Here is a 15,332-nt window from a genome sequence, read left to right as displayed (position 1 = left end):
ACAGGTCAGACAGTCCCGTCTTGTGACTGGATGCTTCCTCATTCCACACGACAAAAGGATGCTCGGTGGTTTATAAACCATTATAAGGCACTGGCCTAACAAGTTATCAGTGTTTCTCCTTTTAGAAGCCTTCCACCACCCAAATGCTTTCTAGGAAGGACTTCAACACAACAGTAGCTGCACCATATCCCAGCAGTAGGCACACAAGGCAGGAATGAAACAGAAAGATAAACTATAAAGTAAGCAAAAAGTGTAGAAATGTAGGTGCAACACAGTGTAACTGCAAAGCAAGACAGGATGAGAAGCCTGACCATGCTGTGGGAAACAAGGCAAAGAGAGAGAAACTTCAAACGCCTACAAGTACGGAAGCAGCCTTGTTTTTCCATGGCACTTTGGATCAAAGAGGACAAAACCAAGCAATTCCCAAGGTTCTCCCACTTTTCTGACTACTTACGAGATGGCTTCTTCCCGGTTTTCTCCCCAAGAGAAGCAGTGACCAAATTGAGAATCAGCAAATTCATGAAGCCCTCCTGCAGCAGCCACACTGAAATAGCCCCAGACATTCTTATTGCTGCGGAAGTTCAGTTCCTGAACTGTTCCAGAACTGGGCTTAAATCCCTGTAAAGACAGACAGACATTGCTATACACCCTAAAGAAAAAGTAAATAATCCAGAATTAGGGAAGTAATCAGAGTTCTGAAGGCCAGAGCACTTTTGTGCTGCAACATCACATATACACAAATAAGTTCAGGCTGTGTCTAAACAGAACCATCAGCTAAATGAGATAAAGGAAGAATGCTTTATATTTGCTGCCAAAATGTTCAGCAGGGAGCAGCAGCAGGGATTGAACCTCGGTGTAAGGCCCCAGTTCTCAGCATGTGGTCAGTAACTACGAGTTTAAAGCACCCACCTCATCAGGATTCTCACTAGTGATACGCGCAGCGATGACATGGCCGCGGGGACAGGGGACGTGAGCTGAGTTCTCAAAGTCAATAGATCCATCTCCCCACGGAGAAACACCATACATCATTCGGATATCCTTGATCCTGTGGAGGGGAATCCCCATGGCAATCTAAGGAAAAATATAATACAAATAGATAAAGACACATATAATAATAGTGATTATGATTATGCAAATAATAAAGTACTGCTAAGTAAGTTTCCCTCCTCGCTGAGAGGGCCTATTCCTTGAGGAATTAACTCCAACTCTGCAGAAGCTGATGCTGCGGTTCCAGTAGAGCAGATACACACACATGCCTGTTTTCTGGTCTCCACTGACACGTCTTGGAACGTTCATACTTCTCAGGACAGCTGAGCTCAGTGTAATATCCACCTTAAGCCCTTCAGCCAGTATTTTCCATTGAGTGATTAAAAGGCTCCAGAGAGAGCTGGCCAGGGCTGGCTCAGCTGAGGATGGGCACACATAAGGCCTGTTATATTAAGGTCCCCATGAGACAGAAGGCTCCTAATTGTCAACTTGCTTCACAAAAAAATTTCAGTGCTTAAAGTTGATCTAGTCATAGAATCATGGAATGATTTGAGGTGGAAAGATAATCCAGTTCCAACCCCTTCTGCCATGGACAGGGATACCACACACCAAACCAAGGCTCTGTCCAAATTGGCCTTGAACACTGTCAGGGATGGAGCATTCACAACTCCCTTGAGCAACCTGTTCCAGCACCTTACCTCCCTCACAGGGAAGAACATCTTTATATCTAACCTAAACTTCCTCTGTTTCAGTCTGAACCCATCACCCCTTGTCCTATCGCTATAGTCCCTGATGAAGAGTCCCTCTCTCCACCATCCTTGTAACCCCCTTCAGACACTGGAAGCTGCTCTGAGGTCTCCATGCAGCTTTTCTTCTCCAGGCTGAACAGCCCCACCTTTCTCAGCCTGTCTCCCTACGGGAGGTGCGCCAGCCCCTGATCATCCTCATGGCCTCCCCTGGACTTGTTCCAACAGCTCCATGTCCTTTTTATGTTGAGGACACCAGAACTGCACACAGTGCTGCAAGTGGAATCTCACAAGAGCAGAGTAGAGGAGCTTCTCTTCACACTCCTTTTACCTGAAGCAGTCCAGGAGAAACAACTAGAAAATAACCTCTCTTTGCTTTCCAAATCAGAAAGAGCCAAACAGCAAGGCCATAACTTAGCGAAACAGTTGTAATAGGATGGATGCATATACATCTATATATATATATACACACACACACACACACATATACATATATATACATTGGAATACTGAACAAAGCTTTGCTCCAGCCATAAAAGATCAATGCCAAGATGAGAGAGTACCAAAATGAGCCTTTGAATTATTGGGTGTTCTGTAGAGGGGGACCAAAATAGGCCTTTGAATTACTGGGTGTTTTGTAGAGGAGGAAATGTGGACATGCCATGTATCACCTATCCGCACATGCAGATATAGGCCATGTTTAGGAGAGCTCTCTAACACTTGGCTTTATATTCTCTCCTCTATCAGTACCACAATCTATTCATCTGCAGCGTGAGTCTGTGATCTGGTTTTAACACAGAACTCTGACTCAGAGAACAATCCACCCCCCTGTTTTATTAAGCCTTCAGCAGAACAGGTTTTTCATGCTTGGGCCTCTTCATACAGTTTGAGTACTTCTGAAAGCCTCCAGGAGCCAGGGCCTGGGCACTTGACTCACCTGAAGCTGCGCTGCAGGCAGATTGACATCAGCCACCATCTCTGTGCAAGGGTGCTCCACTTGCAGGCGGGGATTCAACTCCAGAAAGTAGAAGCTGCCATCCTGGCTGTACAGGTATTCCACAGTGCCAGCACTCACGTATCCCACCATTTTGGCAAGCTTCACTGCACACTAGGATATAGGAAAAGGAGCATTTGATTTCCAGACCCTGCGCTCAGTTACTGCGCTCTGTTCATCCATTCCTCCCACTTCAGACTTTTTGGCTGGCATTCCAAAACACCCAAAAGCTTGGAACAGGCCTAAAAACTGCTCAGAGAAAAGCACGTGGCACAGGAGCTTTGGTTTACAAGTTACAGAAGCCAGAGTTTGAAGCAAATATTTATTATTCAGCATCAAACAATTCATGTAACTCTTACAGCTTGCTTTTAATGTGACAGCTGTGGAGCAGCCTTTAAAACGCGTGTACCCCAAAAATAGGAGAGAAGTGTGGTTTAAATGTTTTTTGTCATATTATTTCATGGTGGACTCAGTTTTGGAATGCGAGTCCCATTGGGAATGTGAGTCCACACTAACCAGTGTGCGACACACAACCCTATATTGCTCCTATAGAAGATTCAAGAGTGCAAAACTCCTGATGATGTCAAAAAATACCCCTAAGTCCTGCCTGATTCTGGAGCCTCACAAGGCAAAGAGAACCTGCAGAGCCCCCCTCACCTGTTCCATGTGCTCAAACACCACCGAAGTTGCAATAGAAGCAGGTGCTTCCTCAATAATCTTCTGGTGCCTGCGTTGCACGGAGCAATCCCGGCCAAAGAGTGAGATGGCATTGCCGTACTGATCCGCCAGGATCTGCACCTCCAGGTGCCGGGACTGCTTGGCCAGTCTCATCACAAAGATTGGAGAGCCTGGGACTTCAGCTTGAACCTACAGCAGAGACAACACAAATACACTGATCATTTCTTGTAAGCACCTTAGTCACAATCATCCCAATTGATTTTTTAAGCAAGGAACAGCCATAATGCTTCCCCTGGGCCACCTAAGGCTGAGAATACACTTTGTTCACTTGTATACAATTACAGTACCACTTCCTTTCCTCTCACCTTTCCTAAGTAACTCACAAGCTAAAAAAGGCACATGTCCCTCAACACTTCTGAGTTACATTGCTCATGCCCTCCATTACTTGGATTTCTTCAGCACCTCCAGTAAAGTCTGGGCATTTAACAACTGTACTGGATATGCAGATAGAGTGAAATCCTGTCAACATACAGAGCAAAGAAAGCATGAACTCATGATTCAAAGTAGCTAAACATGCTCTGACACATAACGCAGTCTTCTTCAGCTCTTTAATGTTTCTGATACAGGGGTCTCAGAATCACCTAACCTGAGCATTCAGAACAAGACAGCACAAATCAACAGGAAAAGTTACCTGTCTGAATAGGTTGGGGAAGTCATCTGCGTTGTTAACCTTCCTAATTCCTTTTCCTCCTCCTCCTTCAGAAGCCTTGATCATGACAGGGTAGCCAACCTCCTCAGCAGCCTGACCAAGATGGGCAGAAAAAACATGGGTAAGTACAAAACGGTTGAAAAGATCTTTATTTTCCTGTTGATTTGTGTCCAAGCTTCTATGCCTGCCTATTTAGTAACCAAGACATGACTGGGACAGAAACCAAATATCCCAGTTTGAGAGGATGCCTGAAGTTGGAAAAAGGAGCAGTGCTTTTGTGACTCTTGCTTCTCAAAGCGATTACAAAATCTTTTGTCATTAAATTCACTAACTCACAGAAAAGCTTTTGTAAAAGATGGGAAGTCGTTGCACTGGGTAACACAAAGATCATGTATCCCACTCCCTTCCTTCACAAAGGAAGACTCCCAAATCCTGCATTGTGCCAGCAATATTTCTTATTCCAGAAATCTTCCTCAAAGAGAAACTCAACAAAAGATGAGACCAAGTATGAGGCCATGGGTCATTATTAAAAACACCTCCGTCCTGCATTAACCAAAAACCAGAAGAGTCCTTAGTGAAATACAACTCTGGTTCCGTATCTTGTCTCTCTCCTAATTCCCACCTCATCCTGCAGGCTGGGTCCATGTGAAAGATCGCTTTCCAGATTCCAAGGCTCAGCTCTGTGAGGCTGACAGCCTAGTTCTAGTTTGTCCTCCCGTTACAAATACATCAAACCTCCAGCTCTCTCCAGCAAGACCTCAAATACCTCCAGACCACCAGCCACCCACCCGCAGTCCATCGTCCGCGTCTTTCACGTAGCCTTTTTCATACAGCTCCTGAGGAACATTGAGGATTCGCTTCTGCAGATCATTCTCCTGCCAGTCCACTCGAAGACCTGAAATAAAAGCAGCATCTTCTTAGCTCGAGAGAACTCACACAGCAGACATGAGTGAAACAAACAGCAGTCAAACACAGCCACAGCAGAAACAATCCAGTTCCACAAGGAACTGGTCTGGAAGCATTTAGAAGAGAGAGAATGCAGAATGCAAAGAGATATTCCTGCTTCCTGGAGAGCAGATGCAACAAGTTACATCCTCTTTCATTTCCCCTGTGTAATTCTGTTGCCATTTACAGTCTTTTCAAACTGCATACTGCTTCCATGGAAGTAGAGTATTGGCCATGTGCTCCAAAACTACACACTCCATGCTAGAAGACTGCAGAAACGCCAGAAACTGCAGCTGTTCTGTTAGAGCTACAGCCCATTACACAACATGGAAATTCTGCCTGGCATACCCATATATATCACAGTAGCTAAGCCTCAAGTACAGATGTGAAATTCTAAACAGATGGAACATCCTTTGGAACACCTTTTTGTGCAGAGACACTTCTTACAGATGAGATGTGGGGAAGAAAATATTACTAGAATGATCTTGATAAGCACATGGCAGTTTCCTTCTTACCACTGCCACTCCAAGGAAGAGTTGGAATGCCAGCAGTCTGTGCCACTATGGAAGAAGCAATTTTATCTCCTAAGGCCCACATTGCTTGGCTTGGAGGACCTGCAAAGAGCAAAAACAACACATGAGAAACACAAGAGATAGCAGCCATTAGGCAAACATCCAGAAGTCTAATCTAGGTTTCATGCCTATCTTTAAACATCACACGTGTCCAAAACTTTACCTAACATGCAGATTCATGTGGTTCAGGGGATGAGGCTTACTGCACCAAACATCTCCAGCACTTAGTTAACTACACTGCTAACCAGATCACAGACTTCATGGACTGTCCATGGAAAACTCCACTCTTTCCAGAAACCCTGACTACAAACACCCTCTTCAAAATGACAATAGGGACATTCAGCTTGTGAAACAACCTGCTTTAACAGGAATCTTTTGTGATTTTGTATCCACAATAGTCAAAGGTGTGTTGGAGAACTTGCCAATTCTCCCATACAAGAACTAATTCCCAGCATACGTCCAAACCTCATCCGTTTTCATTAGCCTCAGTGACTGGTAACAGAGTACACCATTAGACAGCACAGTGTGTTGCTCTGACTACTGTAAAGAACGTATCATTCACCTTGCACTTGTAAACCATCCGTCATGGCTCTCTTTTAGACTCAGGATTTTCTCCCCCTAAACTTCTCCGTCTTAAAATAGGGACCAGACATTAGATCAGAAGAGTATATCCTCACCCATGAAAGCAATCCCATTTTTGTGGAGAAGCTCTGGTAGTTTAGGGTTCTCAGATGCATGTCCCCAGCCAGCCCACACAGCCTGCAGAAGAAAATAGCATAATTTACTCTTTGTTTTAGAAGAACAAGTGGAAACAGGAAGCATGCAGATACTTAACATCTTTCTTTTCCCCACTGGAAACAACCTCATAACATTCAGAAGCCAAACCAGTCCCCTGAACTACACGGTAAGTTCAGTTTAAAGGGCTACTGCCTTGCATCTTGTAGACAAGTCAAAGAAGGCTGCTGCAGGAAGCTGTCGAAGAGCAACTAAGTGCAAGGAAGCAAAGGGCTGAAGGGAACCTTCCACCTCCTGCAGGTATTCATGCTGGGAAATCCACTGCACTGTAACAAGCATTGTGCCCTTTGGTGCTAGCATAGACCTGTGATTTCAATTTCTTTGACCTTTCTCCCCAGAGAGAAGACTGCTTAGTATGTTAGCTCCTGTTTTGAGAAGTACTTTTGACCCTTCTCACCTGCACTGGAATCCGCTTCGCAATATCAAGAATGAGTTCCACATTTGCATAGTTGTTATTGTTTGGTCCTCCTGGAACTGGGACGTAGTGATCTGCCATTTTAATATACTCTGCAAACACAAAGAAGGGCTCTTTTAGGTTGCAAATCTAATAAACGGGACTTGTTCTAAAATTCCCTAAATGGAACGGATGGAAGTACTCCACCTCCTCCCAGAAGGATCAGTTACTTGCCAGAATGGGATGTGATGCACGGACAAACACTGAACTTCTTGGGGGCACAGAGGTCTGTGCTAGGAGAGGGTGCTGCACCTTCAGTGGTCTTCAGAACTCACCTGCGTTTGCTTTCAGATCCTCAGGAGTCACCATAACAACAAATCTGATGGCCCGCTCATTTCGAAACATCTCGTAGGACCACCGGCGGATGGACCTCATGCACTTCACCGCTGCAATGCCATTATTTGCTATCAGCACCTGAGCACGTTAGAAGCAGGGATGAAACAGAGTCTAAACACCACCAAATGATAATGAAAACGGTTCTCTGCAGACTCTGGGTCCAGTTCTGGGGCTGTGCAGTTTCCTTGGGCAGCATTCAATTCAGCAAGAACATTTAATGACCCATCAGTCAAGTTAGAAAGGGGTTCTTGCTTGACCTTAAAGACTTTAATGTATTATGTCTCATTTGGATTAAAGAGCAGAAGGACACAGGAAAATAGGTCTAACATGTACCTAAAACTTCCAATACCTGATAAGAAGAGACCTCATCCATTAAATGATATTTCTAAATACATTCGTCAGTGTTTTTCCAGTCTACTTTTGTTACAGCTCTCCATAAATCCTTCTGTAGCTGCAGAAATGCTCAACCCCTCACTCAATTTTTCCCCCGTCACACTAAGCTAAAACAATGGGATGTTTATTCATCACACAGAAAATGAAATGGGAACACAAAGGTTACAGGCACAAGCACAACTTTCAAGTTCAGGAATATTAAGCTTGGCTGTCCATTGGTGATACCTTCTTGAGAGACACCCTAGCTCAAGGGAAGGGAACACAACGCAATGTGCTAAAGAGGTCAATAATTTACCTTTTCAATAACCTTATTCCCTCCGAACCGAGTAACAAATTCTGCTGGAGAAGCCACAGTGAAATCCCGCTGCACATCAACTTTCTTCCTGTCCCGGCCTTGCTTCACAAGGTGTAAACCAGACATGCTGGGCCTAGGGAAATTGTGGGAGACAGAAAAAGGCAACTTGGCAGCGCAGATGTACACAGATCATTGTAAAGTTCCCCCTGACCATATTCCCCAGGCAGAGAAGCAGATCACTCCTTGCCTCCAGGCCACCAGGACCTGGTCCTCAGCTTTTACAGGGATGACTGGTTAGGAAGGAGGGATGAACAGTGCGAAGGTATTTAAACAACTCAGTGCTTTGGGAAGACCCAACAGCAACCAAGGGGGTCAGCGCTATTAGAGGAGTGGTGCCACTGCAGCATCAGTCCCCAGGAGCCAGGCAGGCACTGCTGGCTGCCCCTGGGCCACGGGAAACCCATCAGGAACCTCTGCCCTGATCAGCTGCTGGAGAGCTGCTACCATTGAGCAACACCACAAGGAGGGCATGATGCAAAAACCAAACAAGGACACATGCAGCATCTAGAGATCTCCCTTCATAAGCACAGCCACCGAGGTCAGGTAGCTGAGAGCTGTAACTGTGGGGATCACTGCCCCACATGAGGTTTGGAGCAACCCAGCTGCAATGAGCTGCTGTTACAGGTGTTTTGTGACAGCCTAAGAGGAAACAGGCAGAGTGCCCCTCACTTTTCCCCATAAATACGTTACAGCCTATGAAGATTTACCCATCTGGAATGCAGACCCTCCTTAACTCTGCAGCAGTAACGTGTGTTTTGACTGAGAAATCTGCTGATGAAAGAAGCCTTGGTCAAACAGTAGCAAATGTCCGGTTAACTCCAGATTCTTCTCTTACGCATGTTTCCTCTGAGCAATCACAGTGCTAAAACAGCCTACACCTTGCATTAACAAGGAAGATCTGGACCCATGTCATCTAGAACAACCTACTCAAAAAGCTATGTGCCAAATCTGGTATAACCAACCATGAACTGTATGAGAAGGAAAGGTGCCATTTTCAGGTAAGGCAAGATGAATGCTCAGATCTGACCATAAAGACATGCCAATCTATCCCATACAGGACGAAGCAGGTTCCTCCCTTCTACTGTGGCAAACCCTGATTTTGTTTTTAAGGTTTTCCAGAACAACAAGAAAGCAGCCCTTGAAGCTCAGACACATCAGTCTTTCTCTCCCATGACAAACGGCCATGCCCGACTTCAAGTTGAGTCTTGGTATAAGTGAAAACCTGTTTTATGCAGAGTGAAAGCGGCCTTGAAGCGATCCCTGAAGCCAAGAGTGGAGAAGGTAACAGGGAAACAAGATCAGTGGGGTGATTTTAAAGCACGCTACAAAAACAGATGCGAGCCTGGGATATTCAACTGGCTGCACACCCAGTCCAGTAACCTGCTAGGCTGATACAAAGAGAAAGGCACAGACCAAGTGAGGTGCGCAAAGCTTCTCCCCTGTGTTACTTTCCCTTCTTCTTAACTGCACTTTCAGAGATAAACACCATCAATGAACTTAAAACTTGTCGCTATCAGCAAGAGTTCACAGACTGCTGTAATAAGCTCAGGAATTCAAGGAGAGGAGCTAACAGGCAAGAAAAAGAGGAAAGGTGCAGTTAAGGTTGAATTTCTACTAAATTTGTGTGTTTAAAGAGGGTCAGACTCTATGTCAAGGAGCACAGTCCAGTGAGAAAGGTTTATTCACTGCAGATTTATTGAGGGCAGTCACACCAAAAACAGGAATAAGAGATCAACATCCTGGGGTCAGAATGTGTGAACACACATGAATAGGAACCATCCTGCCTGTAGTAATTTCTACTATACACACAAAGATACTGCTCCAGCTCAAATGTCAAAAGAACCAGAGGTTCGTCATCCAAAATAATGCACAAGCACTTGTCCATGAGCAAGTAGAGTTCAGTTTCGTTTGTGGCAGCAAACATATCAAGAACATTAGCTGTATTTACCAATAACCACTGGCTGCACATTGTGTCAAAACAGGAGAGGCGATTCTTTTTCTGCAGGGTAAGATGAGGCAGAAGTTGGGCAGCGCAGCAAAAAGAACACTGAGCTCTAAACAAAACAGAATAAATGCTGAGTTGAGCCATCCCTCCTAATCACCAGCTCACAGATGCTGTGTTTTGTTAGGCAAGACCTTCCAAAAGACCCATCTATCCTTCAGAGCTGACAGAGCAGGAAGTCATGCAGAATCTCCAACTCTTTTAACACTGATTCCCCCACTAAAACGTATTCTAGCATCCTGCTTGGAGACTGCATGCACAGATACCTCAAGGTAACTGGCAAGGTTTCAAAGGATGAAATGAACATGGAAAAACAGCAGTATGCATTCCCAGTCTGGAGTGGCATTCCCACTTTTTGTGTATCCTTATGCTGCACCGAGGAGACACTCACATCCGTAACTCTTACCTTTGCAGCATGTGATACCTCATCTCCTGACTCTGCTCTGCAGAATCCTCCATGCTGTCTCAGTGAGGGAATGAACAGATCTGAGACTCGCTTACGACTCCTCTAGTGCTGCTGCTGCTATTTGATTCTGAGAGCCCTGCAGCTCAAACCCCTGCAGGAGAAAGCTGCAAACAGCCTCTTGCACTCGGTGCAGTTCTCCTTCAAGCCGCGGCGCTTCCCAGATTGCTTCGCTCTTTTAACCTTTGTCCCTTGCTTTCCACCACCCCTCTCTGTGTGTGAGCCGCTCTCCTGTGACGCAGCACGCACAGTGCAGGGAGCAGCTTCCCCCTTCTGCATTCAGAGGAAAGCAGCTAATCAGGAAAGAGAGAAAATGAGCTACAGGTTACGCAACCAGGCTTAACGCCCAGCACCGCTGCTGCAGCCCGGGTGATGTGCGGCGGCTCCCGCAGGCAGCGGTGAGCCCCAGCTCCTGCTCCCCACAGCAGAGGTCATGCAAGGAAGTGGAGACGGCAGGGCTGTCCCCATGTGCTCCCTCAGCATCCAGAGAAACCGACATGCCTAGATGGGAGCAGGCACCTCACTGCAGACAGCAAAGGAGCAGCACAGGGGCTGGTCTGCCCAAAGAATTCAAGCCACACGTAGGATTTAATAGCGCATTTCCAGGAGGGGTGGGGAGGTGGCAAGGAAAGCAATTCCAGAGGTGCCAAGAAGAAAGTCAGAGGCACAGTTTGCACAGGTACACAGGGCACAGTAGTGATCCAGCCAAGAGACAACAGAACACACTGGGCACCAGCTTGGAAGCTGGGAGACCCGGACAAGTCACAGCTTCTGTGCCTCTGTGTCTCCACCTCTAAAATGGAAACGAGATTCCTCCAAGTGCTATCAAAATAAAGGGTTCCAAGGTTCAATAACATCATTGGAGAAAGGAATAAAGTTTGCTCAGCACTGAGCCCATGTGAATACATAAACTACAAGTTTGGGGGTAGGGCCAGGATAAGGACGATGACTATAGCAGTACAGCGAGGAGCAAACCTGGCCTGGAACTAGACACAGCAACCGGGCCACATTTCTCTGTTCCAGTGGAGGGCCATCTGCAGGCAGCACAGCTTTTATTCCATAGCACACACTCTTGGAACATGTGTGCATCACCCAGGAGAGGATCGCTTAAAAAAAGGAACAAGGAGGAAAAGTGTCACATTCACATGATGACAGCATGGAACCCTGAGGGCAAGGTAAGGTCACTACAGGGGACAGGGAGCTAAGGACAGCAGACAAAATCAGCAACGACCAGCATGTGCCCGATAAAGTGTAAGCAAAACAACCCTCCGCAGATCCAGTTTCCTCAAGCTTTGTCAGCAGAAGGGTAAAGGGGACAGCGACACACTGTGGTAGTGAGAGGGGAGAGAAATCACCAGAGACAAGACACAGGGAAAGAAGAAACAGAAAACCCCAACGTTATATATCTACCTAATAACTAAATGGCTCTCTCACCTCTCCGCCTTTGTTTCTACTTGAAGAACTGCTCAAACTACCCAACTTTCCCATTTAACTCCTTTTAAAACAGCAGTATGCAAGAAAAATCAGCACTGGCTCCACCTTGAGGGGCCTCTGGCCACAGCACTCACCCAGGGGTGCTGCAGACCCTGCTCCCACACCCAGCAGGCACAGATGGAGCCATGACACTCTGCTCTCCCCGGTTCTCCAGGCTCCCACTTCCCTTCACCTCTGCAGGGAGGCCACCACAAACCCACCATTCCATCGGGTCCAAAGAAGCCATCATAAGGACTGAGAATCATGAACCTACAGACTCTGCTTGAGAAAATCTGTGTCACCTTCTCTTCTGGTTCCCATCACATGAGACCAGCAAAACCCAACCGATGCTCATAGAATCCAGTTCCAACCCCTGCCATAGGCAGGGACACCTTCCACTAGTACAGGTTGCTCCAAGCCCCATCCAACCTGGCCTTGAACACTGCCACGGATGCAAGCAGTAAATGTTATATTCCATCATTTTCAAAACAAAACACTTGCATGATCTACAGCTCTGTTACATTTCCTCTGGTTCTGATCCTGATTTGGTTAAAATTTGTACACAGTACAACTGAAAGGTTATTTTTCAGGCTTCACAAAAGCAGTTTCCCAAATACCTGCTCCAAAAGCCACACCCACAGCCCCAAACCCAAACAGTGTCTGAGCATTGTAGCTGCAAGGAAACAAATCCCACACGTACACACACAGCTTGACGTTACAGGAGCAGCTTCAGCACTGCTCAAAGCCATTCATCCTACCTCCTCTCAGCTGAATTCACTGCTGGGAAATCAACAGCCACGATTTGCTGCAACATCCCTGCACAAATATGCTACCCCAGGATGTTGTTCTCATACAATACTTACCATGGAACATGCACACTCCCTACAAACCTCATTTCCTAAACGTAACACTACTCAGAGCTCAAAAGGCAAATAGAATATGAAAACCATCCCCCTCTTCAGTCCCTAGGCCTGCTGGCAGACAAAGGGGAAGCCTGTGCAGCTCTCTCCTGTTCTAGCCTCCAAGACAAAAAGCATCTATCAGAGCCACATACCTGACGCACATCGCAGCCAGGAGCCTGCATTGATCCCAGCACTGCAACATGCCAAGTGCCATCAGTGACGTAGCGGTTTGTTCCAAAGGCAGTGATGCATCAGCTGCCTTGTTTGAAAGGCAGCCTTCAGGAGGCTGCAGCACACACACACACCCTGAGAATGGACTATTTTTTCCCCCTCTGGATTTGGCCTGCAAAGGATGTGGGGAGATGGCAGCAGCACCATCAGTTTGGGCTTTCCGTTTCGCAAATATGTAAGCTCTGATGTGAACATATATCTGATCTGGGCGGTAAGGCTCGAGCCAGCTGGAGCATCCACAAGATCTGCTCCTGTTTTAGATCTGCCCTTCCAATCGATTTCACAGAAAGGCAGGGAGAAAGAGCAAGGACAGGCACAGTGTGGTAAGGAATGCAGAATTCCAGAGCTGGACTAAATGGCTCACTCTGTCTCGGGCAATAGGCACTGGGAGGCAGCAAACTGGACCTATTCAGAGACAGCGTTCACCCGTGATTTTAAAGAGACAGAGCAGCTGGCTTGAATGCAGACCCTGATGGGTATCAGTGCTTCAACCTATAAATCAAGGACAACAAAACTCAACCCAACTCTGACAAAGGATTGAGCACAAGGATTTCAGGAAATTAAATCAAGGATGCACCACAAAAAAACAAGCTCAGCCTTCTCCCTACTCCTGGCTAAACAGCTCCACTTCCCTGCTAGTGCAGGTTTTGAGCAGCCTCAGGGCAGGTCTTTAGCCTAAGGCAGTATTTTGGTTCCCAAACTACACAGCTGTTGATACAGAGTATTCTGATAGGGGCAAAACAGAACCTCCTCATCTTTCCAATTATAAATATCAGATAAGTAAGCAAGTCAGAGCTGCTGTCACCGCTGTGGTACCTCAGCCCACAAATCTCTGCAATACCTCCCTACAAATTACTGAGTTTTGAGATGATGTTTCCCACATTAACTGAGTCAAAGGGAGTAAAATACCTCTTACAGCACTATAAAACTGTCACTGTTGAGAAGTATGCAGAAGAAAAGTTCTTTAAAGCGTATGTGTTCACTAAACAGAGTAGCTTTCAAGAGGTGGTCGGTGTAACTGAGAGCAGTTCAGAATCCAACACACCTGACAAGTTCCCTCTTTTCCAGCAGATACAGGAGGGAATTCAACCTTTCTCTCCTGGTGGATGAAATTCTAAACATACATCACAACGTCCCTCGTTGTCAGAAGGGGGAACAAAATGGAATCAAAGCCTTTGGTCTGGCAGGGGTTCCTTGGGGATGCACAGCTCTATTTCAGTAACTTGCAGAAACACACAGCAGTATCACTCTGCCCTACCTGCTGAGGCAACAGCAGTTGATCACAGCAAAGGAAAACATCTCAGCAAGCAGCATGGAATTCCAGTTTATTTATTGGCCTCCTGGTCCCTGAGATGCCAACCCCTGCGCTAAAACTTCAGCAGCATCATGGCAACCAAGAGCATGGACAGCAGAGCCAGAGGAGGAGGAGGAGCCTTCAACGCCAGCAGTGGCTGTGGAACGGGAAGGATTCAGTTCAGCAAAGCAGAAATCCCTTCTGGTGCAGCCGGAGTAGTCTTGGATGCAGCAGTGACAGCATCAGCCCTGCAGATACTGAAGTGTGCCTGCATTTCTATCACACATTTGTGCATACTATCACAGCACCACTTTCTTACAAGACCATTTCTACCAGATCAATGCTCTAAAGTGTAATCTTCTCCTGACCACAAACAGTTGACTGGAAAGGGATTGATCTTAATTCAGAACCAGCTCAAAAGGATCCTTTCTTTCCTTCAGTATTCTGTGCACTCACTCTACAACTGGTTTCTAAGCAGGGACTGGTTTCTAAGCAGTGTCCCAGGGCCAGGCTGGGCACACTCAACACACCACTGTCCACACTAGAATTGAGGCATTCTTCAAAAATTACTTAAATAGCCAATTAGTTCTTCTTAAGCACCTCAGTAATTTACTGAGACTATTTACTGAGAAGTCCAAACAGTACGAGATGTTAAAGGCTGAAGCCTCTTTGGGCTTAATATCAGAAGTAACAGACAAACTATTTCCTAAAATTTGGCTTCCAGTTACTGTGAACTGGCCTGTCAGGTGCTCTATACCCGTTGCTTATGAAACCAGAGCCCTCATGTATAAATACCAGCAGGCGTGCAGGATTTCAGTCTATTTTAAACAAGAATTTGATACAAGATACTACCTTTGAAGCTGGGATTTAATTTTAGTAATAGTCAAGAACAATTTATTACAAAACAAACAGACCCAAAGACTTTCCAAGTGGTATTTAGAGAGAAGGGTTTTAATCTACCACTGAAATCCCAGGATGGAGCAGAGCAACTGGCTAACAGCAC

General features: G+C 46.0%; 1 protein-coding gene across 4 annotated transcripts in view; it reads right to left on the bottom strand.

Moving 5' to 3' along the window:
* The window catches only part of ACACA (acetyl-CoA carboxylase alpha), a 113,123-nt gene that overhangs the window by 86,915 nt on the left and 10,876 nt on the right, over nt 1–15,332 (bottom strand). For 3 of the 4 annotated variants that reach the window (XM_061470004.1, XM_061470001.1, XM_061470003.1), the window contains exons 4-14: nt 7,905–8,037; nt 7,156–7,294; nt 6,824–6,933; nt 6,309–6,390; nt 5,575–5,673; nt 4,903–5,009; nt 4,097–4,207; nt 3,385–3,594; nt 2,671–2,841; nt 910–1,071; nt 455–618 (exon numbers count right to left, since the gene is read on the bottom strand). In XM_061470004.1, coding sequence (XP_061325988.1) covers nt 455–618; nt 910–1,071; nt 2,671–2,841; nt 3,385–3,594; nt 4,097–4,207; nt 4,903–5,009; nt 5,575–5,673; nt 6,309–6,390; nt 6,824–6,933; nt 7,156–7,294; nt 7,905–8,037 — 1,488 coding nt within the window. Of the gene's footprint in view, nt 1–454; nt 619–909; nt 1,072–2,670; nt 2,842–3,384; nt 3,595–4,096; nt 4,208–4,902; nt 5,010–5,574; nt 5,674–6,308; nt 6,391–6,823; nt 6,934–7,155; nt 7,295–7,904; nt 8,038–10,372; nt 10,565–15,332 lie in introns of those variants that run through there. The other variant, XM_061470002.1, reaches the window with a different exon arrangement.

Source organism: Pezoporus flaviventris, unplaced genomic scaffold (assembly GCF_033815535.1).
Source record: "Pezoporus flaviventris isolate CSIRO_AGI_PZ_B2104156 unplaced genomic scaffold, CSIRO_AGI_Pfla_v1 ptg000063l, whole genome shotgun sequence".
In the NCBI taxonomy this organism is placed as follows: domain Eukaryota; kingdom Metazoa; phylum Chordata; class Aves; order Psittaciformes; family Psittacidae; genus Pezoporus; species Pezoporus flaviventris.
This window is presented reverse-complemented; position numbering and strand designations above follow the sequence as displayed.